Source organism: Perissodus microlepis, chromosome 6 (assembly GCF_051167445.1).
Source record: "Perissodus microlepis isolate ML-2025 ecotype Zambia chromosome 6, ASM5116744v1, whole genome shotgun sequence".
NCBI lineage: Eukaryota > Metazoa > Chordata > Actinopteri > Cichliformes > Cichlidae > Perissodus > Perissodus microlepis.
Window position 1 is genome coordinate 26,418,061 of NC_140466.1, and position 16,566 is coordinate 26,434,626.

A 16,566-nucleotide genomic window follows, 5' to 3' on the forward strand; every position below is an offset into this window, starting at 1 on the left:
TCTGGATTTTTAAGAAAGATATCTCTGCTTATATTTGGCTAAAAGCTTGATATAGACAAGGCATATAAAGCCCCTGCACACCAGCACTGCGCTTACATTATAGTTCAATCAAGAAATAGCTATTATTGATTTATTATTTAATTTTTTTAGTAATAATTTTTAGTATTTAATCACATTAGCACAGTGGGGTGACAAAAATATTCCACATACTAGAAGTGCTGCTCAGCATTTCATAAATTACATTTTCAACAAATGTTGGAGTAAAAACACAGTTACAGGGAAAATGTGTCTGTCTGTAAATATTAACTAAACATTTCTATGTGCTACAAAATAGACATAATTGTAAATGTGCTGAGGTGAAACTATACTTTCAATAATATTACCACTACAGTCTGTTAACCACCGAAATAATCTATGCTGGTCAGCTAGCTAAAAGTCTTTACTTTAGCAGCCCAAATCAGAGGCTAACATTAGCATTTGCTTGCATCAGCCGGGAAGGTCTGAGGCTTAAACTAGGGTTAGTGTAACTTTTCCTGAAACCCTTTAAAGTGTACAGTAGAGCCAACTGTAAAACACAGGTATTGATACAGTACTTATTAGAGTCCTAGAATAATTTCTAGGACCATGAAGTTCTCACTTTTCCCAGTTATCCACATCGCTGACTTTCGCTAATTAGCTAGTTAGCAGTCACAGCTGTGTAATACCCAGAGAGACACAGACAGCTAACTATAATATTTATGAAAACTGGTTCAGCCACTGAAGGGCAAAACTGGTGGTATCACAGTAAAAATTATTTTAACATTAACTAAAATAAAGCTTAAGTCATGTTAAACCTAAATAACAATTATTTTAAAAAATGAGTCAGCAAAATATTCCTGACTTGTCTGGAGACAGCCGAAACCATTTAACAAATAAATTAACAATTCTTTCTAAATAAAAACGCGGAGTCTTTTGAAAAACATTATTTTAATAAAACGAAACATGAGTTTTAATACTTACCACAGAAATTTGAAGGCAGTTTCTCCAACTTCAGAGTCCAAAATCCAGATGAAGCCTGAAAGAAGCCTAATGGCTGCTCTTGCGCTTACTTTTCCCTCCTTTTCGGGTTCTTTTCCCCACAATGCATTGCAGTAGTTGAGAAATACAGAAAAATACCTGTAAATGACTAATACGGAAAATTCCTTCACGTTTATACAGTAGATTGTACTGTATTTTTACGGATTTGTTTTACAGTGTAGTAAAACCGCTTTGTTGAGAGTTGATAAAATTAATACCAAAGATAAGCAGTTCATCTCAATTCAGACTTTAATCCAGCCACAATCTCTAAAACAATCCTTTTAAAAACTCCATCAAAAGGACAGAAAAAGGTGAAAAGTTTCCTTAGAATTGTAATTCATTTCATATTTTATTGAACATGGTTTAGGAAAAGTTTCCAGAACAAGCTCACACAAATATCTCAATAGCCAACATCAAAATCTGACCATTTAGTAATAAAATTCAGTCTGAATTCAGTCAGAGCTCAGATTTCTGGAGCTTTGGACAGTTGTAGACGGGGACAGTCAGAAAAAAGGGAGGAAAAAAAACACACTAGCTGGAACGAAGTGATGAAACTGGTGGAAACCGACAGAAAAAAAATCTAGAAACAAAGATGAAATGACAGAACCACACAATTCAAACGAACACAGAAACAGAAATGTTACATGTAATAAAAACAACAGAGGACACAAATCTGTAAACCTATTCTATAAAGAAGTGTTTTTAAATGGCTCGCAGAGCCTCGATGAAGATGGCAGAAAACAAATAAAGATGAATATTTCAAACTGAAAGCTAACTTGGTTGCTAAAGAGCTACATGTTGTAACACGGTGCCCTCGATTCAGAAAATGAAACTATGTTCATATGGAGTAAACAATGATAATGAAACACAAAAAACCCCAAAACAAAACTTTAAAAGTGCATCACTCTTTTTATATTCTTCATGAACACAACTACTTATGATCACAGTTATTTCACTATTTGGTGTATTCACACAGAAATAATTTTCTAGCGCTGTTTTTGTCGTCTTTGTTCGTAGAGTTTATTTTAAGTACACTTTAATATGACATTAATTAAAACTTTCTATCACCTGTACAGTCCACCACCTCGAGACAAACAACAGCAAAGACCGAGACAAAAGTCGGTTTGTGCAGCTTTAGTGTTCTTGCTCAACGCTACCCCTGCATTTCAATTTGTGCCTCTTGTAGGAGCAGAGGCACTGTTATTGCTATTTAAAAAAAACAAAAAAGAAAATCTAAACTCACAGCACACACATATTTGTAATCAAGATTAAAGCTATGCTCGCTAAGTCTGAAGTTAACCACAAAGGCCAAACCACTCGCTTCAAATGCCCTCAGTTTGCAAATCCTCGAGTTAGCAGTAAACTCCACGCAGCTCCGTGACATCTCAGCGCGCAGATCTGCTGATTTAAATTTAGTCACAAACTCACGTGGATGGCCTCGACATCTACTGTGAAACCAGGAGTGAAACTTTTAAAGCTAAATTAGAAAAATACATCTGAAATTTATCAGCTTTGAGAAGTGGGGCAGTTTTCCCCAATGCAAATGTCACAAACGCAAAGGTCATAGCTGTTGTTTCAATTCTTGAGCAAAGCCCCTCCCCCCCAAAAAAGAGCGTTTTCTGAGGTTAAGTGACTGTGACCATTGACCACAGACACAGACAACCTAAACATGCATCTGCAACAGTAACTGCCATTTCAGTAGTACTCTACTACTCCTGTAGTATGAAATGAAGCCATATTCAGGTTTTATATGCGGGACAGCACAGTTATAATAAATACTTCTGGATCTTTGCTGTGTATTTACAGGGCGCAGGAGGAGTATTAGAATGGGGGAAAATAAGACAGTTTTAAATAATTTTTAAAAAGTCTTAGCATATAACTATATTATACCTCCATACAGTGGGGCAAAAAAGTATTTAGTCAGCCACCGATTGTGCAAGTTCCCCCACTTAAAATGATGACAGAGGTCAGTAATTTGCACCAGAGGTACACTCCAACTGTGAGAGACAGAATGTGGAAAAAAAAATCCATGAATCCACATGGTAGGATTTGTAAAGAATTTATTCGTAAATCAGGGTGGAAAATAAGTATTTGGTCACCTCAAACAAGGAAAATCTCTGGCTCTCACAGACCTGTAACGTCTTCTGTAAGAAGCTTTTCTGTCCCCCATTCGTTACCTGTATGAATGGCACCTGTTTGAACTCATCATCTGTATAAAAGACACCTGTCCACAGCCTCAAACAGTCAGACTCCAAACTCCGCCATGGCCAAGACCAAAGAGCTTTCGAAGGACACCAGGAAAAGTATTGTAGACCTGCACCAGACTGGGAAGAGTGAATCTACAATAGGCAAGCAGCTTGGTGTGAAAAAATCAACTGTGGGAGCAATCATCAGAAAATGGAAGACATACAAGACCACTGATAATCTCCCTCGATCTGGGGCTCCACGCAAGATCTCATCCCGTGGGGTCAAAATGATCATGAGAACGGTGAGCAAAGATCCCAGAACCACACGGGGGGACCTGGTGAATGACCTGCAGAGAGCTGGGACCACAGTAACAAAGGCCACCATCAGTAACACACTACAACGGCAGGGAATCAAATCCCCTTCCAACATGACAATGATCCAAAACACACCGCCTGGGCAACAAAGGAGTGGCTCCGTAAGAAGCATTTGAAAGTCCTGGAGTGGCCTAGCCAGTCTCCAGACCTCAACCCCATAGAAAATCTGTGGCGGGAGTTGAAAGTCCGTGTTGCTCGGCGACAGCCCCAAAACATCACTGCTCTCGAGAAGATCTGCATGGAGGAATGGGCCAAAATACCAGCTACTGTGTGTGCAAACCTGGTAAAGACCTATAGTAAACGTTTGACCTCTGTTATTGCCAACAAAGGTTATGTTACAAAGTATTGAGTTGTATTTTTGTTATTGACCAAATACTTATTTTCCACCCTGATTTACGAATAAATTCTTTACAAATCCTACCATGTGGATTCATGGATTTTTTTTCACATTCTGTCTCTCACAGTTGAAGTGTACCTCTGGTGCAAATTACTGACCTCTGTCATCATTTTAGGTGGGGGAACTTGCACAATCGGTGGCTGACTAAATACTTTTTTGCCCCACTGTAGTTGTTGTTTCAGGGGTTGAAGCAGCACCAGAAATCACTATAAATTCAAAGGCAAACTCTGCATTAGAGGCCGACTGATATATCGGCTATCTGCCGATTTGTCAGTATTGGCATTTATAATGACCTATAAATGAGAATGAAATGCAGAACACAGAAACACAAGGAATATTCTGATTGTTGATGTTACGCTTTGTCCACTTCCCTGTTGGCTACACTGTGTTTGAAACACAACCAGCTGCTCTGAGCAGAGTCAGGCAGAGCGTAAACCTGTAGATAAATAAATACATGTAACAAATGTTAAGGAAATGTGTTTATGTGCCCAAAAAGAAAATTTAAAGGTCACTGTTTCAAATTTAGGCCAGTATATCAGTCTTAGAAATCCTATATCAGTCTGGCTCTGTATCTCCGTATCGAACGTATGTTCATTTATCTCCAAAATGGCAAAAGTTAAACTAGTGGCCTGAAAATGGTAACGTGGATATTACTGTGGGAATTATAAAAGGATGTGATTTAACTTTGACTTGCTGTGGTTTTGTGCTGAGGAGGCTTTGGAGTATTTGGAAAACAAACAGGAATGTGGCAGAAAAACATACATTAATCATGTTAGGTAGCACCTCAACCTATCAGAGCAAGCCTTTCATATCGAAAGGTACCATCTGGGTCAATAACCCTTCCAACAATAGCACATCCAAAGAAACTGCAGAATGACATTTTCAGAAAGAGCTGCTGCAAACTGCAACCTGAAGGCTGGATCAGAAAACCCTGGACTGGGAAGAAGCTGTGGACCAAAACCAAGCTAAACTTCAGGGTTTGAGAGGCAGTGAGAGGGTGACTACAATGCCACACAGGCAATCGTGTGTACTTGAACGCGAAGTCCAGCTGACCTTGATCCTGCTGAACGGAGGGGCTGAAGGAGGTTGGTCAGATGACGGGCTAGGCTGATGTCAAACGGGATTTCCTAATTAATGTGATAGGAAAAAGGGGTCCCTCTAACGATCGTGTCATTTGTACACCTCAGTGGGGAAATTGTTCAGCTGTGCTCAGAAGACGTCAGGGCACATATCCCAGTTCCCTTGCTCCTTAGCTTCCCAGTAACCCCCCTTGTAGATGTGCAACGTTTCTCCGGACACAGGATCATCTATCTTCTCAAACCACAGTGCTTGGTAGGTGTCTGGGTGGGCACCTATTGAAAAAGAAAAGAACGTTTCAATTTAGAAGATACAGTAAAGGTTAAACCCCCCCACCCCCACCCCGCCAGGATTACATATCATGCTTAAATTAAGCCGATATGCATTCAGAGTTCTGCCCATGAGAAACAAATAAATGTTACCATTACCTTGATCTTCAGATGCATCTTATACAAACAAAATGCAGGGGGCTCTTTCTGTACAACCACTTGGAGAGGACCAGGCTCACAAATAACACACTAGCTGCTTCAGAGTCAGAGGATGCTGGTCAATCACAGACAAACTGCCACTCTACAACGTTGTGAGGCCTCTACAGCTGTATACAGCTACTCTAAGAGGATCTAAGAGATGGGACAACAGTCGAAATGAATGTTACTTGCTTTTGGCTGGAGCTCCATAAGGGCCTTCCCTGCCTTCCACTAAGAGAGCAAATCGTAAAGAGGAAAATGGTGGAAGTTGGATGTTTTTCTGGTCATTAGGATTCAACTACATTACTGGAAAATGTGATATACTGGTGCTATGCATTAAATCATGATCAGAATACTTGCTTATATAAGGGAAGAGTGACGGTCCATAAGGGGCTATTAAAATAAAAATAAAAACAAAAAAAGGATGACTCTTCTTTGGAAGTTGAGACATAACAGAACTGCTGTGATTTGAAAATGACAGTGAGTGAAAACGAAAGGGACTACTTGCATGCAACAGGTGTATGAGGGGGGGAATCCTCAGTGTCAGCTGAGCAAAACCCAGCACAAACATAAAAACACATCCAAAATCCACATAAAAAAAGATTTCTTCAAATTTTAAAAGTGCCATGTGTCGCATCTAAGGCATTATTTTCTGCTCAAAAATTTAACAAAAGCCCAACAGACTGATCGTAACAAAGAAATAAGTTGATTTGTGTAATAAACTGATTGTGCTTTAAGAACTGATAGGTCATTTAGATTTGACCTGATTAGGTGGTTCTATAGAGGGTTAGATTATAGATCTTCTCTTTGCTGGTCTAAAATGTGAACATGAGTTAACAATGAGTGAAAATCTCTTTACACTTATAGTTTTGTTCATTATAACCAGGAACTGAAAATCACTGGAACATCCAAAATGACACATACGAGCTGTGAAGTCACTGATAGCAGCAAACACGCCCAGCAACCACCCCATGGACATAAACGGTACTTGCTCAGTGAAAGAGCCACACAAAGCACCTTTAAAAGTACACTTTGTATAAAACTGTAAAATGATACTTGCTTTCATCAGAAATCTCACTCGAAGCAGGAGCAGGCTCTTTTGCATCAGCTAAATGAAACAGAAAGGAACGGGGGAGGGGGGGGGACATATAAATATAAATAAGCTGTTATTAAGAGAGGAGGATGCTGAGCACCTTAATACTGAACGCACAAACATTTCGTGTGTGCACTTTTGATTTTGCGGTCTGAAGTTCACACCAAAGGTGAGAAGAGACTAAGCTGAGTACTTGCTTTTCAAAGGCGAGTCATTGATCGAAGCCTCAGTGACAGCTTAGCGTTAAGAGAGGAGGGGGGGTAAAAAAAAAGGAAAGACAAGAAACACCAAGACAGACAAAAATGGATAAAAGACGAATGGACACAACATCAGACAGAAATATAACAGAAAACAAAAAAATCAAACCCATGCTAAACAATCGCTCTCCGTCGTCCTACCTTCCTCAGGTGAGCTGGCTGCTTTCACAGCTTCTCTCTCTCTTTCTCGACGGGTGCTGCGTTGTTTTTCTTCTAGACGCTGTTTCTCTGCGTTGGCCTCGTCCCACTGGCCTTCCTCCATTAACCGCTGGTCAGGTCGCCGCCGACTGTCTGTTGGCGCAACTCCCTCTTCGGGTTCATTGAGAGTCAAAGCCAAAGAGGAGAAGTAGTACATGTTCTCTGCTCCCTCCCTGCAAATTCAACAATATAAAAACATTAAAAGTAAAGAGCAGCAGTATTTACAACAGCTCAGCTCCAAATGTTTGAGAACACCTTCACACTTCTGAACGTTGCCAGTCTTTAAGACTAAAAACACTTACGGTAACGGGTTCTTTCTCCAGATTTCTTTGGCTTTGAGTGTCTGATAGACAGTCCTCTGTTTGCCTTCAGTGCCATTTTCACCTTTACTGCTCTGCATAATTTTGGAAAACTCCATTTTCTCATCCCACGTTCCTGACAGGACATAATGCGCTTTTCCATCCTTATCTGTTACTACTCCTGTTACCTAGGAGGAGACATTAATTAATTAATTCATTAAGATATGTTAATTGCAGGCTGTAGAGGAGAGAAAATAATAAAACCATTGCCATTAAAGGCTTCCTATAAGTTTCCTGGGAAAATGACGGCTCATATGCAGAAGGAAAGAGGATGAGGATGACTCAACAGAATCAACGTATGTACTAGTGGATGTAATATCATCATCTTGAAAGGAAAATACTGCCTGAGGAAACCTCACTCAAATTATCTTATTTAAACAAACACAAAAAAAGAAAAAGAAAAAAAAAAGGAGTCCACCTTTCTCGGTACATCTCTGGAGAAATAACTGTAGGGAGCGAACTTGAGGTGGCAGCGATCTCCTGTCTTGTGGTTCACCACGTCTATCTCTCCCGACTGGCACAGGACAAAATAAAGAACGAAAATGTTCTGAGTGTTTTGTACTCTAGCAGATTAAAATCAAAACATCATGTTTAAGCTAAAACATTTTGGCATTACCTGATCGATCCACAATTTCCCAACAATAATGTTGTGAACTGTTGTGGTCACTTTTTTCCAAGAATAGTGATTGTTGCTCTTTTCAAATATACACTGAATAGAACCTGGAGAGAGAAAAGGGAATAATGTTGCAAGTGATGGAAACGTATCCCATGAACTAAAGTGAAAAAATGAAATTCTACACTGAAATAGTGAATTACAGTAGTGTAAGACAGACAGTCTTCACTGGATAAAAACATGTCACATCAGGCTTAGCAGGTGTATTTTTCTCGCATGCTGTGTCTTTGTTTGCAGCTATACAAACACACACACGCACTCACCCAAAGGCATGATAGAGAGATATTTCCCTCTAAACTTGCTGGCTAGTGTTATCTCCTGTCTGAGGGTCCAGCCCTTTTCAGAGAAGGCGTGGTGGGCTGCGGCAGGTGGGTGGTGACTGACCTAAGAAGAGGTAACAAAGAGAGAGAAGAGTCAGGAAGCTTAACATATGGTCACTGTAATTATATAATGGCTTTGAGTGCATTAAGAAAACAAACATGACTAGGACAAAATACTACATGAGTAAATAAAGCATGTTTGCAATGGAAACAGGTAAAACCTGAATCAAAACGATTATAATTTGTGAAAAAACAATGCAATGTAGACCATTTCTGTGTTTTACAATGTTTGTTTTTTTTTGGTTTTTAACTACCTGTTCACAAAGAGAGCGATAACCGCACTCTCTGTGCCGATCGAGCTCAAAGGTTTCTCCGAGCAGAGGGTTGAAGGGCTTTCCTGTGCGGTGGACTGTGGTGGAGTAGGAAGACACTGTGAAGGCTGCCACATAACACATCTGCTCTAGAGAGCTATGACTCTTTGCAGCCTTATCAAGGAGTTCGTAGTACTCCAGGTCTTCAGACAGACGTTGCAACATTGACAGGGGCTCATTAAAATTCACCTAAAAATTCACAGAGAGACATCTCATCACTTCTGATTATTTTTAAATGGAAAAGTCACATTGACGCTGTCGTGTGCACAGATTTCTTACCGGCATTGGTATTTTTGAGAGCTCCTTTCCAATACAATTCTTCATGATGCTCCACAGATTGAGGTAATAGTTTGGTTTGTCCGGGATACGAGTTCGCCTTTGCCTAACTGGCTCCAGCTCCAGCGGCTGTGGAGACTCTGGGTTTGATGCCAAAGAAAGTTCATCAAACTGATGGAAGATAAAGAAAATACCGCCAGGAGTTAGGTGGCTTTGATATGGTAATGCAGTTAATACAAAAACAATTAGATATAAAAATTTAACGCACATTTACCGACTGATCATCCGTTCCAGTCTCACTGCTGATCCCACTGATGTTGCTGCCAGATCTCCTGTAGAAGAGGATAAGAGTCAAGTATAAAACAAAACACATGTGGAGGAAAAAAAAGTCTGACAATAGAAAATATCAGTTTGTACCTGTGATATTTGGGGTCAGCAGGGACAGTAATAAACTCTGCTGGCTCCTCCATAGCATCAAAGAACTCATTGTCATCATCCTCGTCACTGGCATCGGCTTTCCCTGAAACACCCCCTGAAATGAAGAAAGAGTTGGAAGACTGAATAACTTAACGGTTCAACAGACCTCAGCAGATAACGGTAACGAAGGTGGCAGAGTAAGAATTTCCGATGATGAAAAGACTCTCACCTTTGTTTCCTAAGGCAGGATTACTGAATGAAGGGGGGAGAACTGTTGCTCCTCTGAAAGCTCTTTCTAGGTGGTTGTGCTGTTTGGCTAGCTGCTCCAGAGTCTCCTCCAGACGTATCCTCTGTTCTCTTTCAGTCTGTAAGGCCTTCTGCCAGCGCTTACTGTGGCTCTGAGCCATGGAAAGGAAGTCTCTACATGCCTAGAGGATCACGCAAAAAAAAATAGACATTATCAGTAACACACTCGGGGGGAGAGCTGTTTGCTCAACTTTTATTAATGCTTGATTGACTTACGTTGATCATGGCATTGGATGTGATTCGGAACAGCGTGGCTCTCTCTGTGACTTGTTTGACCTTTTCTCCCATGTCCACTGCGACACGAAGTCCTTCAAGTTCTGATAAAGACCTAAAATTGTGAAATAAAGATTTTAATGGGTAAGAGTAATTAAAAAAAAAAGAGGATTAGTTAATGGATAATAGTCTGTTAGTAAGTACTACCTTTGGAGAGCAGACCCATGCTTGACAATGAGATCATTGCAAGTGGCAAGATCCTCCACTTTGCTGTTAAGTGTGCGTAATGTAGACTGGATTTCTGTGTTACGGCAGTCTCCACCCTGTCCTGAGTTTGGCGAGACTGCAGGGAAATCATCACCTGAGTCATCTGAGGAAGAAAACAGAGAGTGTCATTAGTCAACACAAACACTGCTACACAGTGAAAGAGTTTGCTTCTGGGTGCTTTGTAAGCTTTCTCTATGGAGTCCTCTGCATTGTCCTCTGGTAAGAGTCCCTCTTACCAGATTCCGCCTGCATTTGGACAGCCTTCGCCTTTGCAAGTTCCAAAGCAGTGATCCATCGCTGGCGCTCTACTTCGGAGCTGGCCTTCAGGTGATAGGTCTGTGCCCCTCCATTAGAAATCACAAAATTGCACGAATCTTCCACAGCAATGTTGGCTGTGGCCAAGTTAATGGTGCCTCTGCATGTGTGACCCATCTCAGCCTGAGTCCTGAAGACAGAGACGACAACAGCAGTCAAATCTGCAGTTTGCAAAACACATTTATGGATGTGTACTGCTCAGATGGCTTTGTGGTGTTATTGTGGTTCTGTTGCTGTCCTGTAAAAAGGCCTTTATTACAAGGCATACTTATAATAAAATTTTAATGCATGGATCCTCTTTAAGCTACACTTTTGCAATTTCTTTTTGAGCTTGAAATAGCGTAAATTCATTACAAATTATTATAGCTTCAGTATTCTTCATATAACTTACCTGTAGTAAGAGAGCAAGCCATTGCTGAGAACAAACCAGCGTCTTTGGTAACCTTTTATGTAGTTTGTCCATTTGAAGAGCCAACCCTTATATGTGTCTCCAGGGGTCGGAGTAGGGGACTTTGGCTCTGACATCACAACAGCCTGTGCTTTCACTGAGTGATGTTACAGGCTGTGGAGAGAAAAACATTTACAGGTGCATTACTGTAAAGTTTGTGTCATGCACATCACATTTGATACATGATGTGCATGATACAAGCTCACTATAAAGACATCACACTTACAGTAAATCAAGACACATTTTAACTACATTCTAAAGTTTATACCATCTTATAACCATATAATTCATCAGTCTTTGGCTATATAAGACACAATGCGTTATGGGTAACGGAAGCAGATTCAACCTGCGCCACTAAGATCGGCTGCAATCACTTATGTTTATGTTTACCGAGTCATCAAAATTAAACCTACATAGCCACGCTTGTCAAAGGTAAAAAAAAATATGACTCAACACTGGCACTAGCGCTGGCTCCGTGAAACTTTTAGGCTTGTCACCTTCCAGTGAAAACAAAACGAGCTGAGGGACGCTGACACGACTCCAATAACCAGCTTCGCTACAGTTTTATCGCGTTTGAAGGAAACTAATAAACATTCAGAAAACACAGCTCAGCGCCGATAACAGTGAGCTCAACCGTTCCCTTGGTCTGGTAGGATTACATGGAAGTGTCAAATTAACAGCATGGACACTGATAGTCAACTTACCCCGAATACCACATCAAAGCTACTTAAAACTGTGCCCGCTGTCACTAAGCTTGCGGTTAGCTAAACAACAGGAAGCTTTGGAAAAGCTGACACGCCGCAGACGTTGACAATTATCGTTTTAAACCGTGCAGCCCTCTCACTATGCATCCATCCGATGCATAACTTAATGTAATATAGCTGCAAGACTCACCGATGGGCGGGCATAGCGAGCTTGATGATGCGACGTTAGCTCGCTAGTTTTTGCTTCGCTAACCACTTTGCTACAGGTTGTGCAACAAAATAGGGTTCGACCAGCATCTAAACCGTGCGCTTTAGTTCCGCCAGTCAATCTAAACGCCTCTCGGCAGTTGATGTAAATGGTTGTACGCCCTGTGAAGATCCAGATATTCTTTTCTTTTTTTCAGTGTAATACAATCCATCAAGCCTTTATTTGTCACATGCAATGTTACACATACATGTTACCTGCAGTGAAAATGAAAAAAAAAACAAAACAAAACAAAACGACTCAAAGTTATTTGGTAAGACTCTATAGTTGAAAATTAACCAGCCCATAAATTATCTTCACTACTTAATAACTTAAAAAAAACAAAAACAAAACGGTTTGCTGACGTTTTTGATCATGAGAAAAAACTTTATTTATCCCTTATTTGAAAAATAATTTTATCACGTAATGCAAAAAATAATTACTATTATACTATAATTATCGTAGTGTATGAATGTCTGTATCTATGTATACTATCTTTGCTATTGTAGAATTCTCCCATACGTTTCAGTTCAGGGGTCTTTGTCTCTCTAATAATGTCTGTGGTTCTCCACAGACAAAAAAGAAGCAGGCTATATCAGTGTAAAGAAAACATGCTTAATGTCCATACTCATTCTCATACTAATTCAAAGAAGGTATGTATATTTATAAATACCTTTACATCTGAATCAACTGGCTATGCCATTAGTATTGTTCTGGTTTAGTGTAAATAAATATGAATGGCATTATGCATGTAAAAACAAGTTCATTTATCTGCTTTTCCTTTAAAAAAAAATCCAAACAACATTGGTGTATGTATAGCATGACTTTCAGCCCAGTTTATATGAGAACTTACAGATTATGTATTAACGTATAACTAAGAGTTTAGTCCTCCAGGTTGGAGCCTTTTTTGCTTTCAGAACTACTTTAATTCTTTGTAGCATAGATTGAGAAAAGTGCTTAAAACATTCCTCAGAGTTTGGTCCATATTGACATGACAGCATCTTCATAGCTGCAGATTTGCCGGCTGCACATCCACTTTGTGAATCTCCTACTACACCACTATTCCAAAGATGTGATCTTGCATCTAGATCACAGTAGATCAGCAGTTTCTGAAATACTCATGCCAGCCCGTCTTGTACCAACACCAGTGCCACTGAAATCACCCTTCATCCTTATTCTGGTGCTCATTTTCAAATTCAGGAAGTTATCTTAAGTATGTCTACACCATCTGATTGGTTTATTAGACATTTTTTATTAACAAGCATTTGAAAAGAAGTGGCCAGTGAGTTTATATTTGGGAAAATAGTCAATGTGTGCACCCATAATGCATTCTTATGTTTGCATTAATTCCTGTCATGTTGTTTCCATTAAAAATATTGAAATTAAATGCACCTGCTATATTTGCCAGGGCACAATTACAGACCCTACTCCAACAGCTTTCATGAAACTAAAAGGCATTTTAAAAACACAGTGCTCAATTCAATATATCCAGTTTTTATATAGCACTAGTTCACAGCTACAGTAATCTTTTTTGTGGTAAGGTAAATAACCTACAATATTAAGAGAAATAATTTTGTTGTTTTTATGACTTACTATAGCTGTGATCTGAATTAATCATGTAAATTCCAAACACAGGGAAAAACCAAACACTTCCTCTGAATTGTACTAATTTTATTGAACAATTCTTCAACACAACAATGCAGCTTCTATAAACTAGGACATTAAATCGTAGACATTAATTAAAAGATGTGTATGTGTGTGGTGTATTTTATCTATGCACTTGAATGTTTCTACGTTAATTATACACAATTATAATACACCTCTCCCCTCACGCTTACTTAGTAATGGTGTTTGCATTCATACTCTTTCCACTCCCACTAAGCACAATATATGGTGTTTTCTGGGATTTTTGCTTCTCCTGCAGTAAAGCCACAGTTCCCAGAGGGGTATCGCTGCTGCTCATCTTCTTCAGCAACGCCTCTTCCTCCAGCTTTTTCATCCTCCTCTCGGTCTTCATTTTTCCAGACCCCTTTCCATGGAATCGATGGGAGAGCTGCCTAAAAGCTTCTTTTGGAGTGAGTTTCCGCCCAGACTCGTCCACGTACTCAATCTTGACATCAGGCTTGTAGCCATCCTTCTCCTTGAAGTCTTGCGTGAAGCCTCTGTATTCTTCCCTGCGGCTGTACTTGTCATCAAAGCCCATCTTGTCCTCAATGCAGTAGTCACCATTGGGCAGGGCACCCTTTGGCGCTTTGACACGTGCTACTTTCTGCACTTGAGTCTCCAAAAGACCCTTATTTTTGCACAGCAACAGGGCAGCAGCGAGGCCGGAGTTGACGATGGGCTCCTCGTCCAAAATGGTGGCAGAGGCTGTGGCGAAATCTGGTTGTTTTTGTTCCTCATCCAGGTTAACTGTGCTCCATCCAACATTCTCATCCATATCAGAGTCTGAACCTCCAGCATCATCTTTTTCCTCCTCCTGTTCAAAGTCCATAATGTCTTCCTGGTCCTCTCTGTTGCCTGACAGTCCGTATGTTGGGATATCACCCAGGGTTCTGCAAAACTCTGAGGTAGCATTGAAAACAATGTTGTTCCTCTTGTCAGGATCGTCTTCATTGTCATCTTTAACAAGCTTCTTAACCTGCTCTGCCACCTTCGCCCCAGAGTCTTTCAGGAGCTGCATTTGCTTCAGCTTCCTCTGCTTCTCCAACTGCTTCTGCAGCTCCTGCTCTGCCTCATCCTCCTCAATTACAGCTGGCTCAGGAGGGGTAAATTCCTCATCGTCGCTTATGTCCATTTCTGCCATCCTGATGTCGTCAGACAGCAGGGGGATTTCATGCGTCACCACCTTCTCCTCTTTCTTTACTTCTTGGTCTTCATCATCCTCCTGTTTGCGGCCTCGGCCACGTGTCCTGGAGCCAAAGTCAGAGCTGCGGGTGTCATCGAGGTGAAGGTCATCTGCAATGGATGTCTTCTCCTTCTTCCTGATCTTCTTCACTCTACGTTTTGTCTTTTTAAAGCCCACCATTTCCTGTGGTGTGTAGTACTCTGAGGCGATAGAGAGCGCAGGCATTTCCAAGGACTGGGCCTGATTTCGCAGCATTTCTTTCATGGCCTGGAGCTCGCGCTCTCGCTCTCCATCTGCAAAACCACCTGTATTCAACCGGAAGCTCTTTTTCTTCTCACCTTCAATTTCCTCATCATACTTTGACAGAACAGAGCGAGATTTAAACGAAACCATGTCGTCAACGCTCTCCTCTTCTTCGTAAGGTTTGTAATCTGGCTTTTTCTTTTTTAATTCCACATTCTTTTCTGCTTTTTCCTTGTCCACCAGTCCCACATTTACCAGCACATCTTCCTCCTCTTCCAAAACACCTTTGTCTTCTAGGGTCAGGATGACAGTCTGGCCCTCAGAGAAAGACTCTACTTTGTGCTGCACTTTGAGTCCCTTTAAATCTCGAGATGTGTACGCATCCTGTTTAATCTGGGCAAATTCCTCCTCTACCAGATTGCTGACACCAAACTCTTCATCCATCTCTTCCAGAAGTTTGGCTCTTTTCTCAGCCATTTCTTTTTCTTTTGCCAGCTTTCTGCTTCTCTCGACCCAGGAGGATGTGTCATCCAGCCAGTCATCCTCAGCTAGGGTTTTGACTTTCCCCAGTTTCTGGTTGAGTATGCGTTTTTCCTTCAAAGCTGCAAGCTTCTCTCTCATCTCTTTCTGCTGCTGGATGACCACGGGGTTGATGGTCTCTGCAACCATGGGTTCCTCTTTGGTTCCAAGCTCCTTCTTGTTCTCATTCAGTTCCAGAGGCTTCAGACCCAACTTGGCCCTGAGTTTGTTTGTTTCCTCGATGCTGAGAGATGCATCTCCGCTTGCAGATTGAGGCTGCACTTCAGTATTGCTTTCCTCATATCCCGCATCTACTTTCTCCTTCTTCACTCGTGGTTCCCCGCTGCTCCTTTCACCCTTTCCACGGCTCTCCCGTCTGCTTCTTTCCCTGGACCTGGAGCGCTTTCTTTTCTCCTTGTCTCGGTCCGAAGTGTCTCTGTCGCGCTCCTTGTGGCGATGTTTTTTATGTTCACGACGGCGCTCCTCTGTGTCCTTATCGCGGCTCTTTTCCTTGTGTTTCTTAGACGAACCCATCGTTTATCTGCAAATTACAACAACAACAATTAAAAATGCAAGCACTGAAAAATAAAACCGCTAGCTTTGACAATTTTAAGATTTGATTGATGACGGGAAAGCGGTTAGCTTTCCCGTGCTAACTAGCTTACATTAGCTACGAAAACTAAGTCATTAACCGAAGCCACAACTTACGTAGTTCGAAGGCAAAGATTGAAATTTGCGTTCAAAATCCAATCTCAGTAAGGGACTAGAATGATCGGCTGTATGTTTTCTTCAGGCCAGTGTAAATAACCTCACACCACGTTCGTGTAAGTTTAAGAACAAAAAAACAGCGAACGACAGTGTTGCTGTTTCCTAAAAACGCACTTCCTGCGATCGACCATTAGCCAGAGGCTGACGTCGCCGCCTGCCGTGCGGGAGT

The 16,566-nt window shown here is 40.9% G+C and overlaps 2 protein-coding genes across 4 annotated transcripts; both read right to left on the reverse strand.

Moving 5' to 3' along the window:
- Positions 1 to 1,287: 1,287 nt before the first annotated feature.
- On the reverse strand, positions 1,288 to 12,078 carry LOC146385786 (oxysterol-binding protein 1-like). Of its 3 annotated transcripts, XM_084931728.1 has the most exons (18): positions 11,966 to 12,078; positions 11,015 to 11,185; positions 10,545 to 10,753; positions 10,249 to 10,411; positions 10,045 to 10,156; positions 9,752 to 9,950; positions 9,523 to 9,637; positions 9,374 to 9,437; positions 9,109 to 9,276; positions 8,773 to 9,018; positions 8,402 to 8,522; positions 8,082 to 8,185; positions 7,884 to 7,979; positions 7,409 to 7,593; positions 7,050 to 7,279; positions 6,849 to 6,887; positions 6,619 to 6,666; positions 1,288 to 5,366 (listed from the first exon to the last, which is right to left on the reverse strand). In XM_084931728.1, exons 2-18 carry the CDS (start codon positions 11,146 to 11,148, stop codon positions 5,224 to 5,226), a joined length of 2,376 nt encoding a protein of 791 aa, XP_084787854.1. In that variant the 5' UTR covers positions 11,149 to 11,185; positions 11,966 to 12,078; the 3' UTR covers positions 1,288 to 5,223. The 3 variants fall into 3 exon arrangements, with proteins under 3 accessions (XP_084787854.1, XP_084787856.1, XP_084787855.1); XM_084931730.1 differs by lacking the exon at positions 6,849 to 6,887 and having other exon boundaries at positions 11,966 to 12,077; XM_084931729.1 differs by lacking the exons at positions 6,619 to 6,666; positions 6,849 to 6,887 and having other exon boundaries at positions 11,966 to 12,076.
- Positions 12,079 to 13,675: 1,597 nt separating this feature from the next.
- On the reverse strand, positions 13,676 to 16,495 carry sart1 (spliceosome associated factor 1, recruiter of U4/U6.U5 tri-snRNP). The gene is made up of 2 exons (XM_084931731.1): positions 16,338 to 16,495; positions 13,676 to 16,170 (listed from the first exon to the last, which is right to left on the reverse strand). Exon 2 carries the CDS (start codon positions 16,161 to 16,163, stop codon positions 13,854 to 13,856), a length of 2,310 nt encoding a protein of 769 aa, XP_084787857.1. The 5' UTR covers positions 16,164 to 16,170; positions 16,338 to 16,495; the 3' UTR covers positions 13,676 to 13,853.
- Between the last annotated feature and the right edge of the window lie 71 nt (positions 16,496 to 16,566).